Below are 11,952 nucleotides of genomic sequence, written 5' to 3' on the forward strand. Positions count from 1 at the left end.
CAATCCCCTCCCTAAGGTTTAAAGTAGCATTATCAATTGCCCCCTCGGTTAGTATTAGCTGGAAAAAAAATTCATTGGAAAAAAAATTAATTGGAAAAAAAATTATTTGAAAAAAAAATAAATAAAAAAAATTAATTGAAAAAAAAATTTAAAATTTTAAAATTTCTGTTTAAAAACCAACGTAAACTCATTTTTTGAATTTACATTTTTTTTCTCAAATTTACAAACTAAGACAATAATTTATAAACCAAAAAAATTATCAAACAATTTTTTATGATAATTTTTAAATTTTTTGTAAATATAAATTGAAAATTGAAAACGAAATAGTTACCAAACAGGTCTCAGATGGTAAAAATATCATAAAATTAACAAATAATTAAATAAGTTACTAACGTAAGCATCTTAGGCTATGTATTAAATAAGTTACCAACATAAGAATCTTAGGCTATGTATTAAATAAGTTACCAACGCAAGAATCTTTTGATAAGTCATTTCTTACGTTGGTAACTTATTTAATTATTTGTTAATTTTACGACATTTTTACCATTTGAAACCTATTTGGCAACTATTTCGTTTTCAGCTTTCAATTTTTATTTACAAAAATTTTAAAAATTGTCATAAAAACTTGTTTGATAATTTTTTTGGTTTATAAATTGTTGTCTCAGTTTATAAATTTGAGGAAAAAACGTAAATTCAAAAAATGAGTTTACGTTGATTTTTAAATAGAAATTTAAAAATTTTACTAACAATTTTTTTTTTCAATTAATTTTTTTTTCAAATAATTTTTTTCCAATTAATTTTTTTTTTCAATGAATTTTTTTTTTAACTAATACTAACCGATGGGACAATTGGTAATGCTACTTTAAACCTTAGGAAGGGGATTGTAATTTCTAAAATATGAGGGGTGTCAATATAATTTACCCAGTGGGGTAAAATTGGTATTTAAAAAAATTAAATTGCTGAGGGAGAATCTGTAATGAAACTTTAAACCTTAGGGAGGGTGATGTAATTTCCAAAAGGTAATAAATATAAACCTCAGGGGGTGTCAGTGTAATTTACCCTTAGCTTTTTCTTGTTTAGTTCTATAAAATTCTTGACTAGTACCGAACCTATATCATAAGACAACAAATGGAACCATCTAGGTATAGATACAATCCCTTTCTGTGACGGTACCAAAGGGTTAAAAAGAAAAAGAAAAAGTTAAAAACGTGCTTGGAAATCAAGTTTTCATAAGCGTGTTTGTCAACCACGTTTTATTAATTTATGTGATAATTAGTAAAATCTTAATTAAAAGTGTATTTTCTAAACACGTTTTCATGATTTTGTTTATTTTGTCTACCTGAATCACAAAAATGCTGAAAGTGTGTTTACAAAACACGCTTCAACTTAGTTTAGAAAATTCGGCTAAACAAAACTTAATTTGAGAAATAAATTAGTATAGGAGTTTAGTTTGGAAAAAAAACCCCGAATATTATTAGACTAAAAATGATTCTATTATTATCACGATCATGTCTACTGTACGAGCAAGAAATAATGTTCTCGTATAATCTTGTTGATCCTGAAAACACAAACGTGAGCTAGCTGGCGGGTGTGTGCCGGATACCTCTCCGATGCCTAAGTCAGCAAAATAGACAAATAGACAAAAGCTCTGTGTATTGAAGAATCAAAGTTGTGTTACCTCTCCATAGGTGATGTTATGAGCTTTTATAGGTTCCGCGTGGCACAATCCTAGTAGGACTCTTATTCCTCCATGTAGAGTCCTCCTAGGAATCACACTCCTGAAAGATAATGCTTATCTTTCAACACCCCCCTCACTGCTTAAACCAAGTGAGATGGTTTTACCTCGGTAGTATGACAAAACGACCGAGCTAACATGGCCATGCTAACCTGGCAAAATTGACTGAGCTCTTACTAGCTCGGTTCTTCCCTTCATAGCTTGTACCTCGGTTTCACCTGTTGAGACCGAGCTAACCATAGCAAGCTTGGACCGAGCTAATCAAGAGCAAGGTCCTGAGGAAGGCTCAAAATACCTTGGCTCAGATTGGTGTGATCTAGCTAATTGTTGCCACTTTGACCGTGGTGACCAAGCTAACTACAAGGCTCTTTCACACCGAGCTAGCTACCAGGCCCTTTTACTCAGCCCTTCTTACTGTGGCCCACAAGACGGCCCATTACCCAGGTCGGCCCAATTTACTCATAAATTACCCTTTCAATTGCCCCTTAATTAGGGATGGCAATGGGGATTAATGGGGTGGATATTAATTCCCCATCCCCATTCCCCTATAATAAATTTTCCCCATTCCCCATGGGTACCACCCTCCCCATTTTCTAATGGGTTTGGATTTTCCCCAACCCACTTTAATCCCCATTTTTATTAACTAGATTTTATGTTGTATAAATTGTGTGATAACATAAAACAAATAGATTCATACTCGTTAATTGAAATTTTAGAACAAGCAAACCATTCTAAAAATTACAATACATAACAAAATAAAATAACATAAAAAAGCAAACTGAAACATGCACTAGACAATATCCTTAATTTTTTTAAATAAATTAAAAAAATTCTAGATATGCATAAAATTTGACAAGAATAATGTGACAATATTAATTAAAGTGTATTTGATTTTATTGTTGAGCCAAATAAAATAAAATAAGATTGAATGTATATTTAGCTTTGGTTGTGAATCTTAAAAAAAAAAATGATTGTAAACCTTAAAAAATAAAAAATAACAATAAAAAAATAAAATAAAAAAAGATTGAATATATATTTAGTTTTGGTTATGAATCTTAAAAATTAAAAAAAAAATGGTTGTGAACCTTAAAAATAAAAAATAATAATAATAAAAAAGATTTGAGGTATATTTAGCTTTGGTTGTGGATTAAAAAAAAAAAAAAAAAAAAACATATGGGGAAATTAGTGGGTATCCATCCCCAACCCATCCCCTGTGGATATTCAAAGAATATCACCTACCCTACCCAATGGATAAGAAAAAAGGGGAAAACCCATGTATTTGGGTTGGGTCTCCATGGATACCCACAGGGTAGGTTATCCATTGCCATCCCTACCCTTAATTCTATCTGTGCAGCATGATCGGGATTACCTGTTACAAGCCGAGCTAAAAACTTTAGCCTTTAAACCGAACTAAATTCACACCGGGCTACTAATCTGTCCGGTAAAAACGTCTCTTCAGTTGCTGTAACTGAATCGCTTTCTATTCCATGGACATGTGGCAGACTTTCATTGGCCCAGCGTAGCTGTCACAGCCGCCCTCGTACCTCGCAACATTTGAACACATTTACATTTGCATTGGTGTGCTTAAAGTCACTGTGTTTGCTAACTGCTATTCCTAGACAGTTTGTCGGAGGCTCACCCGAAAGGCTTGCCAAAAGGCTGACCGACCATGGGCTTTGCCATGTTGGGAACACAACCCTTAGATCTGGACTACCGATGTATCATTTGATCCTCCTTTCACTTCTCAATGTTAGGTGAGAGAGGTATATTAGGTAATCTTGCCAAGGTATCTTTTTGACCATTCGACCTAGTCGCGTATAGTGAAGCTATAGTGACTGTGGAGAAGTGGTTTGGAAATACTCCAGGATCCAGTCAGACGTCCTTGATCCTCTGATTGCTACTTGAAAAATTGATGAACACTCCGGTCGGGGGTGTCGGAATTAGCACTGGGACGGAGAAGTTAGTATGCTCTCAAGTTTACTTCTCTCTCAAGTTATTTCTTGTTTTGTCTATTCTCATTTACCTCTCTTTGGTTGACGTTCCTCTTTTTATATTACCCTTTGGGCCCAAGGGTCGGGCCCACTCTTAATCTCGCGCTTGATTGCTTGCTCGGCCTTCTGGTTGCGTGTTGGTTCCCATTCGGCTCTACATATGGCCGATCTGTATATTCAGCTTCAAGGGCCCTTAGATTATAGCCGAATTGACTTCGGCCAGATGTCTTCAAATATCTTGGCCTTCCTCAGTATATAATTATTTCGCCCCCACAATTGCCCCCCAAACATCCGACTAACGCCAATTAGTCGGCATGTTTGGTTTTAATACATGGAAAGTCAAAAATACGGTGTTTGTATTCCTTTCAATATTGAAGTGTCAGAATGACCGTGGTTTAGAAATCATTACAATTTCTCGCCCATTCATACGCGTTGTTCATTTAATGCGATATGAAACCACGCTGTCCCTTCGATTTTTTTTGAATTTGCAAAGCTCTTTCAAATTCACGACCTCTGCAACTTCTATCTGCTCCCCATTGTTCTTTTCTCTCTACCCTGTAAGTTCTTCTCTTCTTTGCATTTCTTTCTCATTTCAACTCCTATTTTCTTGTTTGTTTTAGTTTAGCGTATTTTCCATTCTGATTCGGATAGCGAAACATTTGAAAGCTTTTCTTTCCGTAGACCGTGTTTTCACTTTTCGATGCCACTTGTCCATGCCAGATGACGTCCATTTGTCACTTGTGGCAGATAGCATACTCAACATGGAGAGAACTGATGAGAGTACAATCATCTTTCTTCTCCTGTCAATCGCTAAAGGCGGAGTCCATTTCCCCTTCATCTATTTTTGAGGGCCGTCCTTCGTTACTGTGGTCTACTCCCTTCATAACCTAACGTAAACTTTTACCGAATCATAATGGGAATAGTATAATTAAATCGCCGACTTAGGATTAATCTAGGAATCCCTGGTATTTGGCATTGTTATGCCTTGGCGAAATCATCTAGTCGGCAGGGATGCTACTTTTTCAGGGCCAAGGACACTGATCACCATCTAGTGACTATGTTTGCCAGCTTTGGTGAGCGTGTTGACGACATCATGGTCGTTGTCCGAGGCAATTAGGAATTTGGAGAAGGCAAAGATCGCCTAGATCCTGTGCCTAGACAAAAAGGCAACTAGGTGGCCGTATAATCCTATTTCTATGCGCATTTGTTATACGTTTATTCGGCTTAGATTCCATGTACTTACCGTTTTATTTTGTGCAAGTAACGATTTGAAAAAAATACTTATCTCGGCCGACGACAAGGTGCTTGAGCAAATCAAAACTGCGCTCCAATTCTTCGGCCATCCAAACCTCCAAAAACAAGGGAGGGCCGCCCACGTCCTATTGCGATACGAGCCAACGTACGTTACTTTTTCAGCCGCGGATCACATTTCGATTCCAAAGGGCGAACAACAGCTTATGGCACTCATTTTTCCAAATTTCAAGAACCTTAGGGAGATTGGTCTTGAAGTTTCAGATTCAGACCAGGTCGTTGAACAGTTGAATCAGTCCAACTTGGACAAATCTGAGAGTCCAGGGGAGGAGGTTGACGCGACTCTTAATTTGGCTTTTGAGGAAGCCGACTTTAACCTTTCATCCACTTTAGGCCGAGTTGACACATCGTTAGAAGATGAAATTTTTAGCAGTTTAGGAGACCTTCCCGACACAGATCCTGAGAACATGGCTGGGGAAGTCGATCGTACAGATGGCCAGAAGAAAGAATGCCGAGAATATGGAAACCCGAAGGAGGGCTGAAGCTACCAGATCTGAAGCCCCACTACCTGCTCCTGTTGGGGCTAAGTCTTCTCTGCTTGCTCTTGTTGAGGAAACAGAGCAAATTGTTATGGCCGAAATGGAGCAAATTGTTATTGAACAATTGGACGATTTGGTGGCTGAATAGAGGGAAGAGAAACACTCTGCCGAGCACGAGGCTGACTTTTCTAAAAACTTAATTGATAAACGACCACACATAGAAGAATCACAAGACTTGGCTGCACCGTTTATCATGAAACCTAAAATAAAGAACGTGTCGGTTGCTTCTGATGCGTCGACTTTGAAGGACGCCGCTGTGGCCCTAAGTGTGGCCTCATCGATTTCTCTGTCGACTGACAGGGCAACATTCCGTGCAAAGCCGGATGTGGTGTCGATAGCACTAGCCGCTTAATCAGCGATATTGGTACATAACTTGAAAAAATATTTCGTTCCTTTTTATGCCAGCTATCTTATTAATCTTTTGTTTCAGGTGGCAAACAAGATCACAGAAATCGGTCGCTGTCACTCTAACGTTATAGGAAATAGGCTTGCTCAAAGCCGATGTCGAAACTGAAAAAGGCAAGGCTAAAGAGGCGTTAGCCGAATTGGAGGAAGAGCAAGCGAGGGCGAGTGCCGAGGAAGAGAAGGCCAAATGCTTCGATCAACTCAGGCTGGCCGCCAAAGAGAGGGCGAATGCGAGTGATGATGCGCTCAAGTTGGCCAAGGAGGCGATTGCCAAACTGGAAGTCGATTTAGAGGAATCGAAGAAGGCAAAAGAAATCGCCGACTCCGAGATCTCCAAGGCGTTCGAAGCCAGAGAAACCGCGGCCTTGGAAAAATACATGGATGAAGTACCCAAGTCCAAAAATCAGGACTTCAAACACGGCTGGCTCAAAGCCCTAGTTGCCGCTAATGTGACATTGGAGCGGCCAATTCCATACGAGCAGCTAGAGGTTGAGTCGTTGGAGTCTGATCCTGAAGAATGAGTAGGATCAATGTAATTTTTCTTTTTGTTTGGTATTTTCTGTACGTAGTTTATGTAGATTTTTGCTTATTTATTTTGTTTAGAAGTCAAATATAGGGCAATTTTCATGTGTAAAATGACGACTCTGTACTTAATTTATTAATGAAAATTTCCTTTTTGTCTGTCTTTTGCATGTGATAATTAATAGCTAAGTAGGGTGATGTAACTTAATTCGGCGATAAAACTAATGGCCAAGACAATGAGAAGTAGCACAATTCGGCTATAACATAATCTGCCGAATTACATATATATTTTAATGCCAAACTAGACTGGCCAAGTGGGGTGATGTATTATAATTCGGCTATAACATCATATGCCGAGTATAATGGTATATTTGTCCCATTTGGACAAGTCATTTCAAAGCCGAATAATCATATGTCTTGTGCCAATTTGAACATTAAAAAGTCGAATAAAACATATGGCTTGCAACGTCACATTGAATAAAATCTCCCATTCAGATGGGGCATTATAGTTTGTCAATGTATTTATAAATAGAGGCCGAATATATTATTGAATCTGCCCTTGCCCCAACTGATTAATGAATCAAACCACCGAATATGTGTAGTTCATGGATTGGGTGGGGCACAGTAACTTGTCGGCGCAATGCATTACAAGTAGGCCGAATATATTAATGAGTCTGCCCTTGTAGTTAATAAATTTATAAATAGAGGCAAAATAGATTACTGAATCTTCCCTTGCCCCAACTGATTAATGAACCTAACTGCCGAATATGTGTAGTTCATGGATTGGGTGGGGCACAGTAACTTGTCGGCGCAATGCATTGCAAGTAGGCCGAATATATTAATGAATCTACCCTTATAGTTAATATATTTATAAATAGAGGCCGAATAGATTACTGAATCTGCCCATGCCCCAACTGATTAATGAACCGAACCGCCGAATATGTGTAGTTCATGGATTGGGTGGGGCATAGTGATTATTCGGCGAAATGCATTGAAGCGTTCATTTTAGGAATGCTCCACCCGTAATTAATATGCAGGGTGGGGGCTAGGCACACGTGGGTTATGTGCTGTCAATAGATATATGGTGTTCAAATTCAATAGACTGCGAAAGGGAAAAGAGCCTTGTGTCGAACTGACGAAATTTGGATGTCAAGAAGAATATTCTTCAACAACAGAGGGGAGGGTAGGACACTAGCTGAACTGGACTTAGAGATGAATCGAGGTGGTGAACCTGCGTGAATGGAAAATAGGACGTCGGAGGAGCATGAGAGGTGTCGCTCCCCCCGTCGTCGAAGTAGGTCTCCAAGAGGGGGCAGGGTAGAAAAGTCTCCCAAGAAGGAGAGGCAGTAGCGAGGGAGCTCCCCCCGTTCGTGAAGTGAAACCAACAGGCAACCACGCTCGTTGAGTTTTTCAATTTTCGTCAGGAATAAACCGATGACTGAAGCGAATTCGATTATCCGCGATCCAAATGTGGCAGTCGAGTTTGTTCGACAGATTTTTTTTTCCTGAAGTCCAGCAATCAATGGTCGGTCGGCCTGATTACGAGTTTTTTCGAGAACGCGTCTATGGAACGGTAAAGGGACTATACACCTCTTATGAAATCAGCATACATCTTCGTGCCACGTGAAGAGAGATAGAGCAAAAAGACGGCCATATTCAGAGCTTAGAACAACACGCAGAGAAAGCCGAGAACGAGTTGAAAAAAGCTAAGGCTTTTGAAACGCAGTCGGCGAGTCAAATGAACTTGATTGTGGCAGAAAGAGTAAATCAACATCGTTTGGATCATATGATTACCGACCGAGATACGGCGAGCATGTTTGCAAGAAAAGCAATAAGAGCGAAGGCCTATGAACAAGGTTTTCATGACGGCCGAAAATTTGGAATTGAAAAGACGAAGGAAAGTTAGTTGAGGACGTCTGTCGGCGCGAAAATCGTGGATTTAAGCATGGATGGATTAAGGCTCTGCAGGCCGCGGGTATCGATTCGGCGTCACCTCTATATCAAAATTACAAATTTTCCTTCAAAGCTTATGAGGCCGAGAAAACCGGCGATGAAGAGGGTGCCGAATAGATTTAGATATCAATTCACATTATTGTACATTTTTAATTCGCCAAAAACCATGTATTTGTGCTTATTTAATGAAATAAATATTGAGAAATTGTTTCGATTAATGTTTGTATATGCTTGTGATAATCGTATATTGATCCATGCCATTCTGTTACCAAATTTGGTCCTTCTGAATTTGGAGGATCACTCGACCGTTCGTGGTTATAAACGAAGGGTGCCAAACGTGACATCCACGAAGGACGCTCCGAATTCGAAGGCTTATTCGACCTAAACGTGATATTCACAAAGGGCGCTTCAAATTTGGAGTCTTTTTGTGTTGGCCAATCGTGATATCCACAAAGGGCGCTCCGAATTTGGAGGCTTATTCGACCCAAACGTGACATCCATGAAGGGCGCTCCGAATTCTGAGTCTTTTTCAGCCCTAACGTGACATCCACAAATGGGGCCCCGAATTCAGAGTCTTATTGTGTTGGCCAATCGTGATATCCTCGAAGGGCGCTCCGAATTTGAAGGCTTATTCGACCCAAACATGACATCCACGAATGGGGCTCCGAATTCAAAGTCTTATTATGTTGGCCAATCGTGATATCCACGAAGGGTGCTCCGAATTCGAAGCCTTTTTTGGCCCAAACGTGACATCCACGAATGGGGCTCTGAATTCGGAGTCTTATTATGTTGGCCAATCCATGAAGGGTGTTTCGAATTCGGAGTCTTTTTCGGCCCAAATGTGACATCCACAAAGGTCGCTCCGAATTCGAAGGCTTACTCGGCCCAAACGTGACATCCATGAATGGGGCTCCGAATTCGGAGTCTTATTGGGTTGGCCAATTGTGATATCCACAAAGGACGCTCTGAATTCGGAGGCTTATTCGGCCCAAACGTGACATCCACGAATGGGGCTCCAAATTCGAAGTCTTATTGCGTTGGCCAATCATGATATCCACGAAGGGCGCTCCGAATTCAGAGGCTTATTCGGCCCAAACATGGCATCCACGAATGGGGCTCCAAATTTGGAGTCTTATTGTGTTGGCCAATCGGGATATCCACGAAGGGCGTTTCGAATTCGGAAGCTTATTTGGCCCAAACGTGACATCCATGAATGGGGCTCTGAATTCGGAGTCTTATTGGGTTGGCCAATCGTGATATCCACGAAGGGCGCTCTGAATTCGGAGGCTTATTCGGCCCAAACATGACATCTACGAATGGGGCTCCGAATTTGGAGTCTTATTGTATTGGCCAATCGTGATATCCACAAAGGGCGATCCGAAGTCGGAGGCTTATTTGGCCCAAACGTGACATCCACGAATGGGGCTCCAAATTCGGAGTTTTATTATGTTGGCCAATCGTGATATCCACGAAGGGCGCTCTGAATTCGGAGGGTTTTTCGGCCCAAACGTGACATCTACGAAGGGCGCTCCGAATTCGGAGGCTTTTTCAGCCCAAACGTGACATCCACGAAGGGCGCTCCGAATTCGGAGGCTTATTTGGCCCAAACGTGACATCCACGAATGGGGCTCCGAATTCAGAGTCTTATTGCGTTGGCCAACGCAATAAGACTCTGAATTCGGAGCCCCATTCGTGGATGTCACGTTTAGGCCGAAAAAGACTCCGAATTCGAAGTCTTTTATTCGTTATTAAACCATTATTAACAAGACTGCGATAAGAAAGGGCATTGCATTGGGGGATTAAAAGATGTATACATAACATATCAAGAAAAATTTGAAACAAACTGGCATGCCGTACAAGTTGGCTTAGTAATAAATTTACGCAAATGTATGGAATTCTAGGGGCGTGGCAAACTTCTCCCAGCCATGTCTTTAAGCCGATACGTCCCTGTTCCGGCGATTGAATCAACCTGATAAGGGCTGTCCCAGTTGGGGCCTAATTTTTCTTCTATCGAATTCTTAGTAACAGGAAGCACTTTCTTGAGGACCAATTCTCTAGGTGTATAATGATGCAACTGTACGCACTGATTATATGATTTAGCGAGCTGTTGCTGATATCGCATCATGCGCTCAAGGGCATGATCTCGGCGTTCTTCAATCAGAGTCAAGTCTAAGGCCAACATCATGTCATTATGGCCCATGTCAAAAACCTTGGATTTCAGCATAGGTAGGCCAATCTCTAGGGGGATAATTGCCTGGGTTCCAAAGCACAAAGTGAACGGCATTTCCCCAGTGGATCGCCTTGGAGTAGTGCATTGAGCCCACAACACACTAGGCAACTCTTCGACCCATCTACCTTTAGCTTTTTCCAACCTTTTCTTGATCCCCGTCCAAGATGACTTTATTGGATGCTTCCGCCTGACCATTGCTTTGTGGATATGCCAGTGAGGAAAATTAAGGCCGGATACCATACGTGTGATATCCATGTTCCGTAACATGTTAATTGGTCCTTAATATGAGTATGATTATGTGTTTAATATGATTTTGTGTGCCGTTATGAGAAAATATGTGGTTTTGAATTTCTATCTGTTCACCGTAGGAATATCTATTTGATTATCTGCTTTGGGAATTAAATTGAAGGCCTTATCGGCCACAGAACTTGAAATTGATTATGCCATTATGATTGTCATAATTTTTAGAGCCTACGGTGAAATTTTATTGAAAATTGATTCAGATCAGAGTAAATTGATTAAATTGATGAATTAGTGCCCACTTACTTTATTATTATTATATTGGTTGTAACCTCCACTTCTTTCTCCTTTTTACTTAACCGCTTACAATGGTTAGTTCTAGGGCACGTTTCAATTAGCATCCTTATGCTATGCATGTTTGCATCATTCATCTGTATTGCATGCACCGGGCTTGGCGCATCATACTAACTGCATTATATTTCAATTCTAAGTTGAATACATGTATCGAATTGTCGCATCTCACATGCCATTTTAGACTAGCCGAGCCTATTCTAGTTGCATTTTGTATGTGATGCATTAGCCATCTTAACATGGACTTGGATCATACATTGATTACTAACATGTTCTTTATTTTGGCTCGGAGTACACTGTGAGTGTTTATGCTTTAGCATCTCGCATGTATGTGCCATGAGGCTAATTGCTTATGTTATATAACTGCCTGAATGCCTGTGGATGAAGGTTGGATTGCTTGAATTGGGATAATTCTTTGAAATCCGCATTTTTAGCCTACTTGAGAGTAGCAAACTTCAAACCATTTCCAAACAAACATGAGATGTTTTGTTCCAACTTAGGTGATCTAGTCTATACTTGTATGCTGTGCGCATCACATAGTAAGCTAGCTAATAACCGAAATAAGAACACATGTGTTTTCAAAAATAAAATATCATGCTTAGTACAGGCCGATCTTCGGATCGGGCGAGCGGGGGTGCTCATAGATGACCTTCCCCAATCGTACCCAAGTTCCCG

General features: G+C 40.1%; 1 protein-coding gene across 1 annotated transcript; it reads right to left on the reverse strand.

Annotated features, from left to right (window-relative positions):
• Nucleotides 1-10,353: 10,353 nt before the first annotated feature.
• Nucleotides 10,354-10,941, reverse strand: LOC145803601 (uncharacterized). Its single transcript, XM_082896916.1, has one exon. The coding sequence runs from the start codon at nucleotides 10,939-10,941 to the stop codon at nucleotides 10,354-10,356; it is 588 nt and encodes a 195-aa protein (XP_082753042.1).
• Between the last annotated feature and the right edge of the window lie 1,011 nt (nucleotides 10,942-11,952).

The sequence above is a fragment of the Camellia sinensis genome, chromosome 12 (genome assembly GCF_055761805.1).
Source record: "Camellia sinensis isolate YWXY chromosome 12, ASM5576180v1, whole genome shotgun sequence".
NCBI classification, from domain to species: Eukaryota; Viridiplantae; Streptophyta; class Magnoliopsida; order Ericales; family Theaceae; genus Camellia; species Camellia sinensis.